At 58.8% G+C, this 20080-nt stretch overlaps 1 protein-coding gene across 3 annotated transcripts; it reads left to right on the forward strand.

Annotated features, from left to right (window-relative positions):
* Positions 1–8100: 8100 nt before the first annotated feature.
* Positions 8101–19358, forward strand: ALDH3B1 (aldehyde dehydrogenase 3 family member B1). 3 transcript variants are annotated; one of them, XM_073346716.1, is made up of 10 exons: positions 8101–8147; positions 8936–9098; positions 10201–10311; positions 10531–10651; positions 10908–10993; positions 11336–11417; positions 11810–12196; positions 12432–12598; positions 13432–13531; positions 14241–19358. In XM_073346716.1, exons 1-10 carry the CDS (start codon positions 8101–8103, stop codon positions 14432–14434), a joined length of 1458 nt encoding a protein of 485 aa, XP_073202817.1. In that variant the 3' UTR covers positions 14435–19358. The 3 variants fall into 3 exon arrangements, with proteins under 3 accessions (XP_073202817.1, XP_073202818.1, XP_073202821.1); XM_073346717.1 differs by lacking the exon at positions 8101–8147 and adding an exon at positions 8269–8293; XM_073346720.1 differs by lacking the exons at positions 8101–8147; positions 8936–9098; positions 10201–10311; positions 10908–10993 and having other exon boundaries at positions 10590–10651.
* Positions 19359–20080: the final 722 nt, after the last annotated feature.

The following is a 20080-nucleotide window of genomic DNA, read 5'->3' on the forward strand; positions in this document are numbered from 1 at the left end:
GCCTGACCATGGGATCAGAGGGTCTGGACTCCCCCTTCTTGGGGTGCAAGGTGCCCCACCTACAGAAGTGCCAGTTGTGAGAACAGCTGCAATCATTGCTAGCTTCACTACCCGACCTGACACTCACAGGAGCCTTGCTTCACTTTGTGCTCCTCTGAGCGCACAATCAGCTCATCAGATTACACCCGTGCTTGTGGTAAATTCACCCCCGCACACCTGCTTTCTCCACAGGCTGTTGGAATAAGGTGGTGCTCCAGCTGTGCATCCTCAAATTGAGTCACAGTCAGCTGTGGGCTCTGCCCTGCTCCCATGGGTTCTCAGGCCTTGCTGCAAAGGACAACCCCTCATTCTACACAGAGGGCAAAACCCCTCTACTCTCTGCAATACAACTTTCCTCTCGCACGAGCTAGGATTTCCTTACCCAACCAAAGTCCACTAACAACAGGCTTGGAGTGACCCCTCTCCCCGGGCCCAGCGCAATGCCACTGTCCTGGTCCCAAGTACAGGGCACAATCCTTGAGACAATTGACACAGAAACCAATTCTGAGCAAACTCTGCAACACACGGAATTGGGGCTAAGCCAGCTTAAAGTGTGATGCAAACAAAGCTGACCAGAGCTGATTTCCCCTTCTCCCCGATAGCAGAGAGCCCCATCCCTAGAGAAGTGGTTCTCAAACTTTTTGTATTGGTAATGCTGACCCCTTTCACACAGCATGCCTCTGAGTGTGACCCCCCCTTTATAAATTAAACACATTTTTTATATTTCACACTATTTCAAACGTGAAATGTATAACCCTGTTGTTTAAAATGAATTGATGTTTTCTCACCGCTTTTAAATGAAGACTAAAACACATTTGTGTCAAAATTATTGTTATAAGCAGAAAAGTTATTTTTTAAAACTAGTTACTGTTTAATACACAGGGCGTCTGCAGAGGGGCGGCCTTCTGCCTCCCCCACCTCTGGGAGGGACAGAGGCTGCTGGATCCCAAGGCGCCCTGGCTGGAGGGGCCCTGTGTTGCAGATGCAGCATTGCGTGAGGAGGAAGCGCTGAGCCGGCCTTACAGCACCTGCACAATGCTGCCGATCCGTTTGGCTGGCGTCCTGTCCGGCCCTGCGCCTCCAGCCTTGGAGTCTAGGACCTGCCAGCCCTGCGCCTCCCATGCCTCTCCCCACAGCTCAGGCTGGGCCGGCAGCTGGCTCTACCCCCTGCCGAAGCAGTTGCCGGGGGGAGGGGGGGGGTTCCCCTCTCCATTCAGCGCTAGGTCAGCTCTGCCCTCCCCCCAGGGACCTGCTTTCCCTCTCGTTTCTGCACCCCCTCCCCACAAGCAGGGTCTGTCGGGCCCCCTGGCAGCAGGCAGGGGCCATTGGCAGGTCTCCCAAGGGCAGCCCCACAGGGGCCAATGGCCCGGGGCCATTTACAACCATTAAGAGCAAATGAAGGAAATTCCAAGGCAAAGAACTTGGGTCCAGCTCCTCAAAGGGACAGTGGAGTTTGATTTCAGCGGATGTTGGGAGCTGAAAGACCTTTGAAGAGCTGGGCACTTAGTCCTGGGGGGGCCAGGGGATTGGGGCCTTAGGGGGGAAGCAGAAACAGGACCCCATCCACACTGAAAAGGCAGAGGACTCAGGTTAAACTCAATCAACAACCAGTGGGAAAGGCTAGGAATGACCAGGCCAGGGTGCCTTAAGTGGACCCCCAGATTGGGCATGTAGTGTGCATCCTGGCCCACAGCAGGCTGCAGGAGATGTGCTGGGCAAGTCACACAGCCACGGACCCTGCAGAGCCCCCCACCTTTGCGGGCAGGGCTGGCAGCCTTGCCTTAGTGATGGCAGGGGGAGGATTCATAGGCAGCACAGAGTCTCCCCATGCAGAACACTGAGGTGGAGCAAGGTAAGGCCAACTGGGCCTCACCCCTGTGCGGGGCCTGGAGCTCTCTTTCCCTGACATTAGCTCCTGGAGGTGACTTTGGCCTGGCTGTTTCCTGTCTTGGTGCCTCAGTTTCCCTTCTGCAGCTGGGGCACTACTGCCACTACCCCTTGCTTACAGGAACGGTAATTAGCAGGGCAAGGAGCCGGCCGGCATGTGGATCCCTGCGGGAGGTGAGTTACTGCCGGGCATGCCAGTGGCAGGGGCAGATGTGCTGGCACAGGGGCCCAGCTGTGTCACCTCCCACACATGATTCTGTGGGATTATTAGGGTGTGGGGTTTTCAGAATCAGATCATGACTAATCCCAGCCAAGCTGATGGGTGGGAATCTGCCTGAGCCCCAGAGAGTCAACCTCTGGGGCAGGGTCCCATGGGGAGCAGTGTGGGGGAGGAGAGTTCCTGGGGGGGCAGTGTGAGGGGAGGGGGATTCCCAGGGCAGTGTCTGGGTGTGGGTGTGTGAGGGGAGGGGGGTTCCCAGGGCAGGGTCCGGGGGTCAGTGTGAGGGGAGGGGGGTTCACAGGGGGGCAGTGTGAGGGAACGGGGGTTCCTGGGGCAGGGTCCAGGGGGTCAGTATAAGGGGAGGGGGGTTCCTGGGGCAGGGTCCCAGGGGGGCAGTGTGAATGGAAGGGGGTTCCCAGGGGGTGGTGGTGTGAGGGGAGGAGGGCTCCCAGGGCAGGGTCCCAGGGGGGCAGTGTGAAGGGCAGGGGGTTCCCAGGGCAGGGTCCAGGGGGGCAGTTTGAGGGGAGGGGGGTTTGCAGGGTCCCAGGGCGGTGGTGTGAGCGTGGTTCCCAGGGCAAGGTCCAGGGGGTCAGTGTGAGGGGAGGGAGGTTTCCAGGGGGGCAGCGTGAGGGAAGGGGGGTACCGAGGGCAGGGTCCAGGGGGGCACTGTGAGTGGAGGGGGTTCCTAGGACAGGGTCCTGGGGGTGGGCAGTGTGAGGGGAGTGGGGTTCGCAGGGTCCCAGGGGTGGTGGTGTGAGGGTGGTTCCCAGGGAGTACTGGTCCCCAGGTTCCTGCGTGTCAGTGAGGCGGCATGGTCCAGCTGTGCCCAGCTCTCTGGGGTGCTCACAGTGCCCCCTGGCAATCACCCCCATCTCCGAGGCACTGCCCTGCTCTACACTTTGCACCCCGCTTTGTGTTTCCACAGAGGTGGGGAGCCGTCCCGCCCTCTCTGCTGTGCCCCAATTGGCTGCCACCCACCCACGAGCACTGCTGGAGTGAAGCACTGAGCAAACAACACTGCCAAGAGGGCTGAGTCGGAGGAAATCCCTGCGAGAAGCCAGCAAGGTGCTGAGCTCCCACCTCAACAGCACCCAACTCCGGAGTGCATGGGCAGTGCCTCAGGTACAGGTCCCTCGCTGAGCCACTCCAATGGGGTGTCCAGCCTGGAACAGGGCCTTTCCCTTCTAGGGGGTGCCTGCTCCAATCCAGTCCTAGGGAGGGCAGGCTTGCTCAGGTGTGTGTGGTGGGGATGGGACATGGGGTCTTTCCCCTCTAGGAGGTGCCAGCTCCTATTTGGTCCCAGGGTTGAGGGCAGGCTGGCTCAGGGGGTCAGAGAATAGGCAGGGGGCCTTTCCCCCCTAGGGAGTGCTGGCTCTGATCCAGGCCCAGGGCAGGAATGAGTTGGAGTCAGTGCTGTCCGATATCTCCTGGTGGCCCCGTGTGGACAGCGTTGGGGTCTGTAGGCTGGATCCAGCTCACTAGGTGGCTAATGCAGTAAGTGCAAATAGCACCTTGTGGGGAAGTGTCAGCATGGCTGGGCCCTGGGCAGCTTCCTGCCCCCTTGCCCCAGGAGGTTCCAGCCCTTCTGCTGTCTGGTGAGTGAGAGGAGCCTGGAGAGGCTTGTGGTAAGGCACTGGGCACTGTGCCCAGCCCTGGGCTGGCGGCCTGAGGACCAGCTAAAGCCCTGTACCTGGGCTGGGCTGTGCCTCTTCACCACGGCAGCAGGTACACATGTGGGCCAGGGCTATTATCCCTGATGTACTGATGGGAAGCAGTGCCCTGAGAGATCCAGGGCTGGCAGGGATCCCAGAAGGGAGCCCAGTTCTCCTGAGTCTCACCCCGTGCCTGAACAACAGGGCCAGCCCCTTCCTGGCTCTGTGCCTCAGTTTTGTCCATGGAAGGGGACAAAATTTCACTGCTCCTCCTACCAGGGTGGCAGAAAGGCTGGATCCACCAGGGATGCAAGGGCCAGAGCCCAGTGCAGGGATGCCCAAGGCACGGGGGGCAGAAATGGGCTCTGGGTGGGCCCTGTACAGACCCCTGGGGGACACCACTATTTACCTCTGTCCATTCTGAAAACTGACCATTTATTCCTACCCTTCGTTTCCAATCTTTTAACCAGTTACCAATCCATGAGAGGACCTTCCCTCTTATCCCATGACTGCTTGTTTTGCTTAAGAGCCTTTGATGAGGGACCTTGTCAAAGGCTTTCTGAAAGTCCAAGTACACTATATCCACTGGATCCCCCTTGTCCACCTGCTTGTTGACCCCCTCAGAGAATTCTAGTAGATTGGTGAGGCATGATTTCCATTTACTAAAACCATGTTGACTCTTCCCCAACACATCATGTTCATCCAGGAGTCTGATGATTCTGTTCTTCACTACAGTTTCAACCAATTTGCCTGGTACTGAAGTCAGGCTTACCTGCCTGTAATTGCCAGGATCACCTCTGAATCCCTTTTTAAAAATTGGCATCACATTAGCTATCCTCTGATCATCTGGTACAGCAGCTAAGTTAAACGATAGGTTACACACTGCAATTAGGTTACATATTGCAGGGTGGGGGAAGCTTACCCCACTGCAAATCCCCTCAGACTCAGGACTGGGTCCCATGAGGACCAGCCCTGGGACAGGGGAGAGGAGCTGGCAGTCAGATGGCTGAGTCCCATGGGTCCCAGCTGCTCTCCTTGGGCCTGTTCTTCCTGCTGCCCGAGCTGTATGCAGAGATCTGAGCCAGTTGCCCAGGGGCTCCTAGACCCACACGTCTCCTCTCACTGCTCAGACCTGCCTGGGGTGGGTCGCACCCATTCCTTGGAGAAGCTGTTGGGCTCATCCCTTCCCTGGGCTGCCCCCAGGCAGAGAGGCTGCCCCCAGGCAGAGAGGCTGCCTGGCGGCTCTGACAGGTTTGGCCAGTTACAAGTGCCTGGGAACGTGAGTGGGCGTGGGGCTGGGTGACAGACTCCTGCTCCCAGCCCTGGCATGTACCCAGGAAGGGGCTGGCGTTCACTGTGCATCCCAGACTAAGCTTTGGGGTCTCCACTCCCCTCTGCTGGCCACACCATGTTCACAGGCTTAGGGCTCTGCTCCTGCGCCCTCCAGCCAGGGGCGTCGGCCCTGGCACTTGGGTAGTGGTGCCTCCCACTTTCAGAGCCAGAGGCCATGGGTTCAAGCCTCTATTTACAATAGTTCCAATATGCTAATCCTGAGACCGAATCCCATCTCCCCGGGCTGCCACTGCCCTGTACCCCATAGGTACCCCTAAACACCCTACTGAACCTGGTGAGGGCCACAGGCCGAGCGGTGCTCTGTGCTCCTCCGTGCCCACCCCTGCCCTCTGCTGGGATAGGCTGCATCCCCCTTGGAGCTGGGCACTGCTGAGTGCTGTGCCAGTGACCTCCTTCCTCACTGGCTGCAGGACTTCCAAGGCCCCGTACACCGCGCCCCTGAAGCCTAAATAACCCCATACTCCTCATCGATGTTGGAGCGACTGACAGAGTCACTGCAGAAGCCAGGCGTCTGAAGGCAGCTGTTCTCCTGCTGGATGGCAAACACAGGAGAGAAGTTGTGGGGTACAGGGGGTGCCGGGTGGGGTGTGGCCTATCTTGGCTGCAGCCTGGGGCACCCTTCTCCCTGGGGTGGGATAGGAAGTGACCCCTTGAACAGCAGTTGGGGAAATCAGGATAGGCCTGACTCCCTGCAAAGCTTCTCGTAACCCAGTAGTCGCTCCAGGCTCCCAGGAGCCGGTGAGGCAGGGAAGCAGGGTTCCCAGCATTGGTAGGCCCACTCCAGGGCTGCGTCGTCACCCCTGAGCTGTGTACATGCAAGGAACCCATTTCTCCTCCTGGAGATAACCCCATTGCTCCAGCCCCTGGGACAGAGAGAGTCCCCACCTGTCCAGGTGGGCTGCATCAGGGTCTCTTGGTTAAGGGAACTCACAGCACGCATGGCCACCCTTAGCTCTGCCTGGTTGCTGTACCCATCGCGGGGGCTTTCCTCAGTCCATCCACAGTAAATCCTTCACATCCTCAGCTCCAGCAGGGCACCCACCCCGCCCCACCCCACACACACACACGCCAGGTGCAGCATTTGTGGGGCATTTCCCTTTGCAGCTGAAAACATTATCGTCCCTTTGGCCCCAGCTAGGGTAACCAGATAGCAACTGTGAAAAACTGGGACGGGGGGTGGGGGGTAATAGGCACCTATATAAAAAAAAGTCTCCAGAATGGGACTGTCCCTTTAAAAACGGGACATCTGGTCACCCTAGCCCCAGCGGTTCATTCAGGCCTTGCCAGGCTGTTTCCATTAGAAGCAGAAATGGGGGCTACGTGTCAGGGCTGTTCTTTGGTGCAATCCCATTTCTGCCCAAAGAATGCAGCCAGAGTCCGGTCCCCTGTGCCCAGCAAAGAAACAGGAGGCAGGTCCCTTGCTCAGAAATCCAAGGCTGCCCCTCCAGAGAGCTCCCTGCCCAAAGGCAGCCCAGTCTCTGCTTCCTCCAGGGCCCCACTCTCTGCTGCATCTCTTGCAGCCTGGCTGCTTTTTCACACACAACAAATCAGTATCCCCCCTTTGCCCACCCCCCACATTTGCAATCAATCCCAGGAAAGCTCCTTAGCTTGTGATTAGCTTTGCCATGAGGTTCATTGCCTTGGACAGTGGCTTCCTGGTGTTTCCAGCTACCACTACACAAAGGGACATTTAATGGCTCCATTCCTTTGGCCTGAATGACAGGTGCTTAGCACAGCCATTGACTTTAACCAGTTCTTTGACTTTCTATAGATCAAAGACACGTTTGTTGAAAGCCACCAACACCTTCCAGGGTCACAACATGGACACAAACAGAGACACCCCAGGGAAGGCGCCCACAGGCAAGACGGACTCCAAAGCTGCTGGGTGAGGGGCTGAGTGCCGAGAGACACCAAGCTCTGTGGGTCACCTCAGCTGTGGGGTGCAGAGCCCAGTGGGTGGGCTAGCAGGTTTAAGACTTGGGGCAGCCAGACCCCCCCACCACCACACAAAGGGGGCCCAGGCCAAGCCCTGCTGACTGAAGCAGGGTTAGGGCCTAGGAGGGCAGTGGCAGCGCTGGGCTCTTGCGCTAAGCCACCAGTCCCTGCCCCTCCGAGCATCTTACTGGGGAGAGCACCCAATAGCAGAGTCTCCTCCCAACCAAACCAACACCCAGCACAGGCCAGGCAAGCCCATCCTCACACTGACAGCAGGGAGCCACAGGCCAGTAGGGTCACACCTGTGCGGGACACTGATGGGAGGATAAATCTGTGCTCTGAACAACTGCAGGACAGAGCTGGGATAGAACCCAGGAGTCCTGGCTCTCAGCTGCCCCCAGCCTCTAACCACTAGACCCCACTGCCCTCCCCAAGCCAGGAAAGGACACCAGAGCCCTAGCCCCCAGTCCCTGTCACCAGTCTAACCACTAGACCCCACTCCCCAAGTGAGGCTACAACCCAGGAGTCCTGGCTCCCAGGCCCCCGCTCTAACCCAGCAGACCTGCCTATCCCCTGCTCTTACCCCCACCCCCCTCCCAGAGCAGGGATGGAACCCAGGAGTCCTGGCTCCCAGCCCCCCGCTCTAACCCAGCAGACCTGCCTGTCCCCTGCTCTGACCCCCACTCCCCTCCCAGAGCAGGGAAAGAACCCAGGAGTCCTGGCTCCCAGCCCCCCGCTCTAACCCAGCAGACCTGCCTGTCCCCTGCTCTTACCCCCACCCCCCTCCCAGAGCAGGGAAAGAACCCAGGAGTCCTGGCTCCCAGCCCCCGCCAGCGCTCACGGCTCTAGGTCTCTGCCCTGCCCCAGGAGGCGGGGGGCGGAGCCGTGGCCGCGTCAGCCGGCAGGAAATCACAGCGCGTGAAGGGCCACAAGATCCCACCCCTGGTTCAGCCCCGCCCCAGCCCAGCCAATCACCTTCCTCCGCCGGAGGGCCGGTGCCCAATCGTCATCAGCATGGCGGGAAGGGGGCGGGGCTGTGCCAATCCCAACAGCCGCGATAGGTACGTGGTACGGGGGGGATCCGGAACCGGGGGCGGGGCCTGTTGCAGGGGCGAGGTGAACAGGTGCTGGGGGCGGGGCCTGCTGCGGGGGTGAGATGAACAGGTGCTGGGGGCGGGGCCTGCTGCGGGGGCAGGGTGATCAGGCGGTGAGGCCGGGGCTTGCTTCATGGGGCGGTAGGGGGCAGAAGAGGGTTGTGGGATTGTGTCCAAGTTGTGGCTGCCACCCCCCACCCCCCGCGTCCCTGATTTCACTAAAATTCCCAGCCTTTGGGCCCCTCTGGGGCTGGACCACTCCACTCCCCATTTGCACCCCCCCGAAGGGGGCAGACCCCCCCCACTGCCTGTGCCCCCCCCCACAGGGGTCAGGGTTGGGGACTGTGGGGATGGGCATGGTCAGAGGCTCAGAGGCCGTGGGGATGGGCAGGGACTGCAGGGGGAGCGGGGCTAGGGGCTCAGAGGCTGTGGGGATGGACAGGGGATGCAGAGGGAGGGGGTTAGGGGCTCAGAGGCTGTGGGGATGCGCAGGGGCAGCGGGGGGAGAGGGGTTAGGGGATCAGAGGCCTTGGGGATGGACAGGGAGTGGGGATTAGGGGATCAGAGAGTATGGGGATATGTAGCGGGTGCAGAGGGAGGGGAGTTAGAGGCTCAGATGCCGTGGGAATGGGCAGAGGGAAGGATCAGTGGCCGTGAAGGTGGGTGGGGGTCAGCGGCTGTGTGGATGAGAGTTGGGGATGGGGGGGGGACTCTGGGTCTTCCCAGGACAGGCTGACCTACCCCCTCCCAACCAGCATGAACCCCTATGTGGGTTTGGTGAGCAGCCTGCGCGCTGCGTGGCTCACGGGGAAGACGCGCACCGCTGAGCACCGGGTCTCCCAGCTGGAGGCGCTGGGCCGCTTCCTGGATGACAAGAAGCAGCCTATCCTGGATGCCATGGCCTCGGACATGCGCAAGGTGAGCCGGGTGGGGCTAAGCCCAGCGCAGGGCAAGTGGGGGGCAGGTCTCCCTGTAGGGAAGGGTTGGAGGGGGAATGGGGATCTCCCTGGGGATCCCCCACAGCGCAGTTAGCAGGGGGTGCACTGGGGACTCATCTGCCCAGGTTTCTGGCCCACCCTCCTACCCGCAGGAGCCGAGGGCTGTGGGTTGTGCATTACGCGAGGTGACTGCAGCATGTGGTCCCCTCTCTTCTCCCCTGGGGGCAGGACTGTGTGTGTGCAGGTGGGGGTGTTTTGGTAGGGTCTAGTTAAATGTCCTTGCTGCTCTGGGTTCTGTCAGTGAAGGCCACTGGGAGCAGCACCTGGCCCTTGGAGGGGAAGGCTGGGATGAACCGTAGTTCCCAGGACAGTTCGTTCCCTGGGCTGTGACTGGCCCCGGAGGAGGCTCTGTCTCCTGCACAGACCAGCTTTGCCTGGTGGCAGAGAGTCCCCCTGGCCCAAGGAGTGGAGCTGTCAACGCCGGTCCCCCTCCCTGGGCTTTAGGCTCTGTTAGATACGCCGGGCCCAGGCCATGGAGTGCTGAGACGCGCCTGACCCAGCCCTGGTCTCTCTTGTCCATGGGGCGCCAGTGCAGGGCGAGATTATGGGGTGAGGGCTCCTGTGGTGCTGAGGAGATGTGCTACGGTGACTTGCCCCAGCTGGCATTTCCTGCGGGCGGGACGGCTCTGTGCCGAGGCCTGTCGCGTTGCTTGGGGCCAGCTGGGAGGTGACAAAGGCAAGAAGATCTGAGGCCAGGGATCGCCTACCGGCATGGGTCAGCATCTCCTGGCTGCCCGGAGCTGGCAGAAGGCCTCATGCGCCCAGGTGGCTGTGTGAGAGTCTGGTGTTGGCGCAGAGTCCAGGCACCACTGGCCCAGGGACCGCACTGACCCATGAGGGGTCCTTTTGCCAGGGGAGATGGCACTGCATCTGCCCCCAACCCCGTGAGCTTCCCCCAGCTGGTCCTATCCCTGCCCCACACCGCCCCCAGGGTCAGTAGTGGTGGATGGGCAGAGCTGTGTATCTGGTGGGGGGGTCCCTGATGGGTAGGGGTTGAAGATAACGCTGCTGTATGCCCCCAGCCCCGCTTGGAAGCGGAGCTCTCTGAGGTCATGCTGGTCAAGAACGAGGTCAACTACGCGCTCAACAACCTGTCCAGCTGGATGAAGGACGAGTTTGTGGTGAAGAATCTGGTAATGGGGAGATGCGCCCCCGGGGCTGAGCTGCGGGGATAGGGGAGGAAACACACCCACAGGTCGAGGCCTGCAGCGGGTGGGAACAAGCATCCAGGGCTGAACTGGGACGTGCCCCCATGACCGTGCTAGGACTCCTATCCCCATGGGCGAGTTCAGTCCCCCCCTGGACCTGGGACCTGTTCTGCCCAGGTCCTGATGCCGAGGCCTCCCCTGCAGGTTACTCAGCTCGACACGGCCTTCATCCGGAAGGAGCCCCACGGCGTGGTGCTGATCATCGGGCCCTGGAACTACCCCTTGCACCTCATCCTGGTGCCCCTGGTTGGGGCCATCGCTGCTGGTGAGTCAGGGACCTAAAACTCCAAAGCCTGGAACCTGCCCCAGGCAAAGAGGGCCCACCCCCAGCATGGTGCCCAAGTGCTCCAAGGCAGGGCTCCTGACCCAGAGCCTTGCCCCAGCACCAAATGAGGCTCCTGGTGTTTTCTTGGGGGGCATATCCTTGCAGTGCTCCCCAGTGGTGGGTCGGGGTGCTGCGGCAAGGCCCTGGGGAGGGGAGGTGTCTGTGCTGCTTAGTGACGTCCCCCCTGCCCCACCAGGGAACTGTGTCATCATCAAACCCTCCGAAATCAGCAGCAGCGCTGAGAAGCTCGTGGCTGAGGTGCTGCCCAGTTACCTGGACAAGGTAAGGAGCTGCCCCCTCCCCTGGCACCATGCCCATTTGTTCCCCAGGCGCTGAGCCACTTCTTCATGCCTAGCACCGTGCCCAGTCCCCTGCCCCAGCCTCCCACACCCAGCTATCCTCTGTGCTCCCCAATACCTCGACCACTGCATCCCCGCACCCACTGAGCTGCTCCCCAGTGCCCCCCTTCCCCCCCAATGCCCCATCAGTGCTGGTAGCCAGAGTGACGGGGACAGGGCCACAGGGAGCAGAGAGGGGAAACAGTACAGTAATGGGCAGGAGTGGGGCAGAGTAAAGGAGGCAGGATGAGGATCACCCCAAATACCCTCCCCTCTCCGATTGCAGGACTGCTTTGCTGTGGTGACTGGGGGCCCCGTGGAGACCACCCAGCTGCTGGAGAACAAGTTTGACTACATCTTCTTCACTGGTATGTCCTGAGTGGCCCAGCCCTTCCCATGGTTCCCTCCCCTTCCACACCAGAGGGCACTGTCCAGCCCCCCCTACACACGTCCTCTGCCTACCCTCTCCCAGGGAGCTCCCCCCAGAGCCCATTGCCAGGGCCCACACTTGGGGCCTGGCCAGTGGCTCTGGGCCCCTCGGGGTTCTCCTGACTGGGCCAAGAGGAGGCTCTCCAGGGCTGGGATCCCAGCTGAGTGACTCTGCGAGCCCTGAGGCCCCTGAAGACTGGGCCTGGGAGTGACTGGAGCTCCCAGCCAGATGCAGGGTCCTTCCTCCTCCTGGGAGAGGCCGAGGCTGCCTGCATCCTCGGGTGGAAGAGTGGCAGGTCTGTGCCCTGACGCGTCTCCCCAACCCCCACAGGCAACCCCCAAGTGGGCAAGATCGTGATGGCAGCTGCGGCCACGCACCTGACGCCGTTGACGCTGGAGCTGGGGGGCAAGAACCCCTGCTACGTGGCTGACGAGAGCGACATGCAGAATGTGGCCAACCGGCTGGTCTGGGGGCGCTGCTTCAACGCGGGGCAGACCTGCGTCGCGCCCGACTACGTGCTGTGCAGTGCGGAGACGCAGGAGAAGCTGCTGCCCGCCCTGCGCCACGCCATCACCCAGTTCTTCGGCCCCGACCCCCGGGAGTCGCCCGACTTCGCCCGCATCATCAGTGACAAGCAGTTCCAGCGCATCCGGGCCCTGCTGGGCAGCGGGCGCGTGGCCATCGGGGGGCAGACGGACGAGAAGGAGCGCTACATCGGTGAGGGCCCTGGCCAGGGTACGGGGCTCTGGGGGACCTATTGCCAGGGAGCTGGGTTCTGGCCTGCGGATCCAGGGGAGCCCTGATGGTGGAGAAATGAGTGCTGGGAGCTCTGGTGGCAGGGCAGGGCCTGTGGGGAGCTCCGGTGCCAGGGCAGGGCTGGATGAGGGCAGACCCATGGCAGATGAGGGCTGCCATGTGCCCCTGTGCAGTGAGTGATGCCCCCTCCCCACAGCCCCCACGGTGCTGGTGGACGTGCAGCCATCAGAGCCTGCCATGCAGGAGGAGATCTTCGGGCCTGTCCTGCCCATCGTCACTGTGCCCAACGTGGACGAAGCCATCGCCTTCATCAACAGCCGGGAGCGGCCGCTGGTCGTGTACGTCTTCGCCGCTGACAGCAAGGTGCGGGGCAGGGATCTAGGGTTAGTTCTGCCTGAGGACTCATGCTGGAACCGGCCTTTCACCCATTTACTGCTGGGCCAGTGCAACCCCCCGCCCCGACCCTGGGGCCAGTCTCCACAGGAAAATGGCTCTGCTTTGCACCCCAGGTCAGCCGCCCCCCATGTGGACACTCTTGGCTGGGTTCAGGAGCAGATGCACTGGACTTAGCTCCAGTAGATTGGGAATAGGCCAAAGCTGAATCGCTGTGAAGCGGAGTGAAAGCGTCCAGATGGGGGTGGTACTGTGAGACTGTACGACTGACATGAAACCAGCCCAGGTCTCTGTCAGCCGTGAGGACACAACTGGGGCCCTTCAGGGGTCCGCACAAGGCCCCAGCCGCAGAGTCACCCTCTGGGCATCATGAGCACAGTGCGTGGCACTGGCTGGTGGGTGGCAGAGGCTGCCCTGGTACCTGTAGCCCCCTTGCTTCTGTGTCGGACGGTCTGACTGTCCTGGGAGAACACGTGGGGCACCACCCTGGTGGGAGAAGTGGGGAGGAGTGTGGCTGTTACAAGGCGAGGGCTGAACTGCACCTGCCTGGGCAGTGATGTAACCGCATGGCGAGGGCAAGGGGGCAGGAGAGGACGGGCTGGAGAACATGGCTGGGCTGGGTAGGAATTGGAGAGACGGCCCCAGTGTCCCAGACCCTGCCCCGGGCCTGGTCGCCCTTCCCAGAGGGAAGCAGCTGTGTGGGAGGGGCTCCTGGCCAGCTGATGGGGTGGCACCCACCCCCAGCTGCCCCAGTATCAGGCAGGAATGGGGCTCCCTCACTCCCCATCTCTGCTTCCCCCCAGCTGGTGCACCGGGTGCTGGAGCGGACGAGCAGCGGTGGTTTTGGTGCCAACGACCCCATAATGCAAATGACGCTGCTCTCACTGCCCTTTGGTGGGATTGGTACGTCTGGGCCCCCAGCCTGCCCCTGTTCCCTGCCCCCCAGCCTGGGGCCGAGCCTCTGGGGGGCTGCTAGATGCACAGCCTGGGGAAGGGGCCTGTCTGCCATGGGGCTCCTGGAACAGGCTGTGGCACGTCGGGGCCTGGCTCTAATCAGCTCCAGCCATCACAGCCCGGAGCCGTGCAGCCTCCCACTGCTGACCCAGCTGCCTCCAGATATCCGGGCTGGGAGCAGGGCCCAGCGTCTCTGCCCAGGGCATGGTGCATACACTGGGCCTTGGCTGGGGCACTGGGACTGCACAGAGCGGCCCACGGACACGCTGCTTGGCTGCATCTCCTCCGATGTGACCAGGGCCTGCAGCTATGCCATGGCTGAGCTGCGCTGTATGGGCAGGGCCTTGTGGGCTGGGATCATACTGTGTGTGTGGTGGGGGCTCAGCCCCGTGACTGAGCCACGCTGTGTGGGCAGGGCTCCGTGGTCAGGGATCATACCGTGGGGGTGTGTGTGTGTGTGTGGCTGGGCCCCGTGACCGTACCGTGGGGGGGGGGATGTGTGTGGCTGGGCCCCATGACTGAGCCACGCTGCGTAGGCAGGGCCCAGTGGGCAGGGATCATACTGTGGGCAGGGCCCAGTGGGCTGGGATCGTACTGTGAGGGTGAGCGCGGCTGGGCCCTGGCATGTGCCCATGTCCGAGCTCTGCTCTATTTCTAGGGAACAGTGGGCTGGGCTCGTACCACGGCAAGTTCAGCTTTGACACCTTCTCTCACCACCGCGCCTGCCTCCTGCGCAGCATGGGCCTGGAGACCATGAACTCCCTGCGCTACCCACCCTACAGCGAGCGCAAAATGGGGCTGCTATCTTCTGCCTCCGAGATCAAGCGCAAGGGTACCTGCGCCCTGCTGTGACGGGAGTGTCGGGCCCACCCAGCCCAGCCGCCCAACACCGTACAACCCACAGGCTGCCTGACTGCCATGGGGGGAGAAGGCCTGGCTGACCTTAGGAGGGCCCCTCCAAAGGGGCTAAATAGTCTTCGTCTGACTCCTTCATCTTCCTGGGGAGAGGGGCACAGCTTCCTCCATCCCATCTCTGGGAGCTCCTGCCCCTCCTAGCCCAGCCTCTTGCTTCCCCATCTCCAGCTGCTTGGGTAGTAGGGAGAGAGCTTCCCCTGTGTCTCCGAGCTGCCCCTACCCCACTGCCCCCATGGAGACAGATGCTGGGAGGGGGGAAATGCCAAGGGGGCTGCCTAGGAATGACCCCTCCAGGCCAGGTGTCTGCCCCACCATGTAGGCCCTGTAATCCAAGTGGTGCCCTCCCACACTGGTGCCCCCCCAGGCTGCTGCTGTGTTGCCCAGGAAGGGCAGTGCCATCCTCTCAGTGCATGTTTGGGGAGGGTAGGTGTCCCGGAGCCGAAGGACCCTGCTCCAAGGGGGACGAGGGCCACAGGGGCAGCAAGGGCAGCTAGCAACCCAGCCTGCTCTCAGGGAATCACTCCTGCCTCAGACATGCCCGCTGTGCTGGCCTATCCTCGTTCTCCCATCATGCTCTGTGCTCTCTGCCCATCGCTGCCTTTGCCCCCTGCTCTGTGCTTCGCCCTGTGTAGATTTTGGTTTAGTAAAGACTCAGCGTTGAACTCGCCTGCCTGGTCCTGCAGGTCCTTCGCCCTCCCTGGCTCTGGCTTGGCGGGCAGCATAGGCGGGGCTGGGGTGAGGGCACCAGAGAGGGGACTAGGCACAGCAGCCAGCAGGGCCAGCGTCACCCCCTGGTCTTCTCCCTGCTGCCAAGGAGCAGCTTGTGGGAGAAAGAAAGACAGGGAGCAACAGCTAGCATGGGGGAGCGGGGGGAGCCTTGCGAGTTGGGATTGAGGGGCACTAGCAGGCAGGGCTGGTGCAGCAGAGGTCTGTGGGTCAGCATTGAGGGCACTGGCATAGCTGGGGGTAGGAGGAGCCTAGGGATGGGCCAGCAGGGAGCTGAGGGTCAGGATTGAGGGCTATTGGAAGAGCTGTAGGGGGAGCCCAAGGCTGGGATAAGAGGGGGCTATGGGTGGCCCCAGTGGGCTAAATTTAAAGTGTGCATTAATTTTCAAGTGGCCCAAGGCAGCTCTTCTGTTCTTCCCCATGGCCACAGCTCAGTGCCTCTGGGGCCAGGCACTCGAGGGCGAAGCCCCTGAGAGCTGGCTGTGGGCTCTCTGGGCAGTGGGAGTGTGAAATTCCTTAGCAGGGCCAGCTGCAAACCAAGGTTCCTCATGGCAGAGCTGGGAGTAGCCCCCGGGTGCCCAGGGGGACAGACTGGGTGGCTGAGCCCTGCAGCGCAGACTGACTGTGCCACATCGCTGTCTGCGTACGCGCAGACGTAGCCCCTCGGCCACACATACCTCCTTGGGCCCGAAACAAAACCCACGCCCATGAGCCCTGGCAAACAGCGAATCCCACGGGCCAAGGCTGGGTCCCCTCTGCTGTGGTTGACCCGCACAGCCTTTGTTCTCATAGCTGGGGCTGAGGGGCCCAGGTTCAAAGGCTGCTTAGGAGACCCCCTCCCGTTTTAGTGCACATGAAGGAGTTTGTGTTGTTCCAGTTTCCTTTTCAGCTCACCTGTGGAATTGGCCCAGCGAGAAGAAGAGGGACTGACCCGCCAGGAACTGCTCCTACAGCCGCTGGGCCAGGGTATTCCACTTCAGATGGGCACGTGTCCTCATGCACAGTGGTAGTGTCCAGTGGGGCCATGACCGTGCTCCATAGATGAGGACACAAAGTGCCTCACCCATCCCGCTGCCTAGCTAAAAAAAGCTCCCATCACCTCACCCATCCATAGGTGCCAATTCCTGCTCGCACCAGTGGGTGCTCGACGCCCCTCTGCCCCCAGCCCTGCCCTGCCGCCCCTGCCTCGACCCCATTCCAACCCCTTCCCCAAAATCCTCGCCCCCTCCCTGCCCCTATTCCGACTCCTTCCTGAAATCCCCGGCTCAGTCCCACCTCCTCCCCTGAGCATGCCACGTTCCTGCTCCTCTCTGCTCCCTCCCGGAGCTTGCTATGCTGCCAAACAACTGTTTGGTGGCAGCAAGCGCTGGGAAATAGGCGGAGGAGCAGGGATGCGGCACACTCGGAGGATGGGGGGGGGCGGGGAGGGGCTCTTGGCTGCCAGTGCCTGCAGAGCACCCACTAATTTTTCCCTGTGGGTGCTCCAGCCCTGGAGCACCCACAGAGTCCGTGCCTATGCACCCATCCCCCTCCACCCAGGCTGACAACCCCCATTGCCTCACCCATCCTGCCTTGTCTAGCCACAACCACATCCCAGTCCTTGTCCCCCCTTAAAAACCATTCTGAATGAGATTTAGGAATTGTTTAAAAACATTTCATTAGATATCCAAAGAAGTCACAATCCAGAAGAAAGACCACACTGGCAAAAAAAACCAACCTAACTTAGAGGGAAGTGAAGTCAGTAATAGAAAATATATATATAAGAAATGGAAGACAAGGCAGTTTGATAGTAATGGATAGAAATCAGAAGCTAGGAATAGTAGAAAAATGATAAGGGAAGCAAGAGGACTCAAGGAAAAATCCATTGCCAGCAGAGTTAAGGACAATACATTTTAAAAATGTACTAGAAAACAAAAGAATCATAACATGGTATCAGTCTATTGCTAGTTAGAAATAGAATTGTCAATAATAATGCCAGAAAAAACAAAAGTGTTATATAAATATTTCAGTTCTGTATTTGGGAAAAAGCTGTATGATGTAGTTGTATCATATGATGACTCTTTTCATTACACTAGTATCTCAGCAGGATTTTAAACAGCAGCTACCAAACTTAGACATTTTTAAATCAGCAGGCCTGGATAACTTCCATCCAAGAGTTTTACAAGAGCTGGCCAAGAGAACTGCTGGACCATTAATGATATTCAATACATCTCAGAAAATTGGGGATGTCCCAGAAGACTGGAAGAAAGTTAATGTTGTGCCAATAATTAAACTGGATAACCTGGGTAATTATAGGCCTGTCAGCCTTACATTAATCCTGGACAAGATAATGAAGCAGCTGATATAGTAACCCATTAATAAAGAATAAAAAGAGGACAATGTAATAACTGCCCATCAACATGGGATTATGGAAAATAGATCCTGTCAAACCGCCTCATATCTCTTATGGGATTACAAGTTTAGCTGATAAAGGTAATAGTATTGATGTAATAGACTTCTGTAAGGCATTTCACTTGGTATCACATTTTGATTAAAAACTAGCATAATACAAAATTAACTTGTCACACACTAAATGGATTAAAAACTGGCTAAATGCCATATCTCAAAATGTAATTATAAATGGGAAACTGTCATTGAACAAGTGTGTTTCGGGGGAGGGGGAGGGTGTCACCCAGGGTTCAGTTTTTGGCCCTATGCTATTTAACATTTTAATCAACAACCTGGAAGAAAACAAAATAATTGCTGATAAAGTTTGCAGATGATGCAAAGATTAGGGAAGTGGTAAATACTGGAGATTACAGGTCACTGATACAGGGTTCAAGCAAACCATATTCATTTGAATATGGCTAAACATAAATGTATACATCTAGGAACCAAGAATATTGGCCACACCTACAGGATGGGGAACTCTATCCTGGGAAGCAGTGACTCTGTGAAAGACTTGGGGGTTGTGATGGATAATCAGCTGAACATGAGCTCCCAGTGCAAGACTGCAGCCAAAAGGGCTAATGCGATCCTGGGATGCATAAACAGGGGAATCTGGAGTAGGGGAGAGGTGATTTTACCTGTATATTTGGCACTGGTGCAACTACTGCTGGAATGCTGTGTCCAGTTCTGCTGCCGTTATGGGGTTTGCCAGTCACCACTAGGGGCACCTCCTGCTGGCTGCTCTGGGGCTCAGCTCTTTCAGCCTGGTGCCCTCTTCTTGCTGTTCCTTGGCCTGCTGTCTTGCTCTGGGGCCCCTCTCTTGCTCCTCAGAAGCTGCAGCGCCTCGTCTCCATGGCTTAGCCCTCCAGCCAAGTCACAATGGTCCTCCTCTTCCGAGGTTCTACAAAGTCCTCCACAGCCTCCCAGGCATGCTGTAGCCAGACAGCCAGCCCCCCCCCTCAGACCAGCATTGCTGGAAACAAGGAGGAAGCAGGAACAGGGCACTTAACATATATTCCAGCACAGCCTTTGAAGCTGTGAAAGCACAGGTGTGCTGCTACAATGTGCCTCTGGGAACAGATACAACGATTAAGCTCACAGCAGGCAGAGGCCCTGTGACAGACATGGCTCTTAGCCCCAACTAAATAGCGTGATGCACACACACCAACATCCTAGGTGGGAAAATATTTACCCTGATAAAAGAAATGTCCAGTAGTCGAAACTTATTGTTTCTCTCCCTTGCAAGTGTAAACTTCTCTTGTGAAAGCTGGCGTCACCCCGACAGACCAGCCTCAATTTGGCATAAGAAAGGAGAAAGAGAATAAAGGAGTACAGAGGTATAAGTAGGGGACCTACAGCACCATGATTTTTGAGTGCTTTTCACTATCTATCTGCTGGTCAGATAAGTGACAGCCTCCCAAGGCTTCTGCAGCTAAGAGGGTCCCTACGCCTTGTCCCTTATTCGTCTTTCCACGGAATTAAGTGACCGATCCTGGCTTGGCACCGCTGGAATCGAGAGATGCAAGGAGGGTAAGAAGCACCCACACCTGATCTCCTATCTTTAGTGTACACATATTTTGAAATAGAGCTCTATACTTTGTTTTCTTTCTTTGGGATTGTGGCTTCAGTTTTGTAACTTGTTTGTGTGTGTAACATCTCTACATTTAAATAAGTAGGCACTAGCAATTTTGTAACCACATGATTAGAATCTAGCTTAATAAATTTTGGTAACCATTTATGCATAAGCCTGACTTGTTTTCTCTGGTTTACTGTAAAGCAGCCAACACAATTAAAGAACCTCAGCCGTTTTGGCTCTAAAGCCTGGCCATTAGGTGAGAGTACTAAGAGCCTAGCGTTGAGTTGTGCTGCCTCCACGGGGCAAACTCTTGGGGCACCTGTCAGTCAATCCTGGCTGCCCGCTGCGAAGGAGCTCTGAGCTCTAGCAGTTAAAGTCACGGGTGTGGAGAGGCTCTTAGTGCTGCCATTGGGGCACCTGTCAGTCAGTATTGACTGCCCGCTGCGAAGGAGCTCTGAGCTCTAGCAGTTAAAGTCACGGGTGGTTAGGACCTTGGGGCATCCGTCAGCCTAGCCCGGGCTGCCCGCTGCAAAGGGACAGTGCGTCCTAGCAGTTAAAGTCACGGATGGTATAAACGGGCATAGCTGGCACCTCACCAAACATCCTTGGCCGTCGGCTAACACATGCGCCCTCAGTGACTGGGATGAACAGTCCCAGACGGTCTTCACGATCACTGCCTGGATCGTGCCAGTCCTTCAGGGACTGTAGGGGAACCCAGGCCCACCCTCTATGCTGGGTTCTGGTCCAGGGGTCCTGTCTCCAGCAGCCAAGCTCTGTACTACCCCAAACCTTCCTGCCTCACCCCTAGAGTACTCCCTACCGTGCATGTCCCAGGCTTGCATTGTCCACCCTAG

The sequence above is a fragment of the Lepidochelys kempii genome, chromosome 6, assembly GCF_965140285.1.
Source record: "Lepidochelys kempii isolate rLepKem1 chromosome 6, rLepKem1.hap1, whole genome shotgun sequence".
Taxonomy (NCBI): domain Eukaryota; kingdom Metazoa; phylum Chordata; order Testudines; family Cheloniidae; genus Lepidochelys; species Lepidochelys kempii.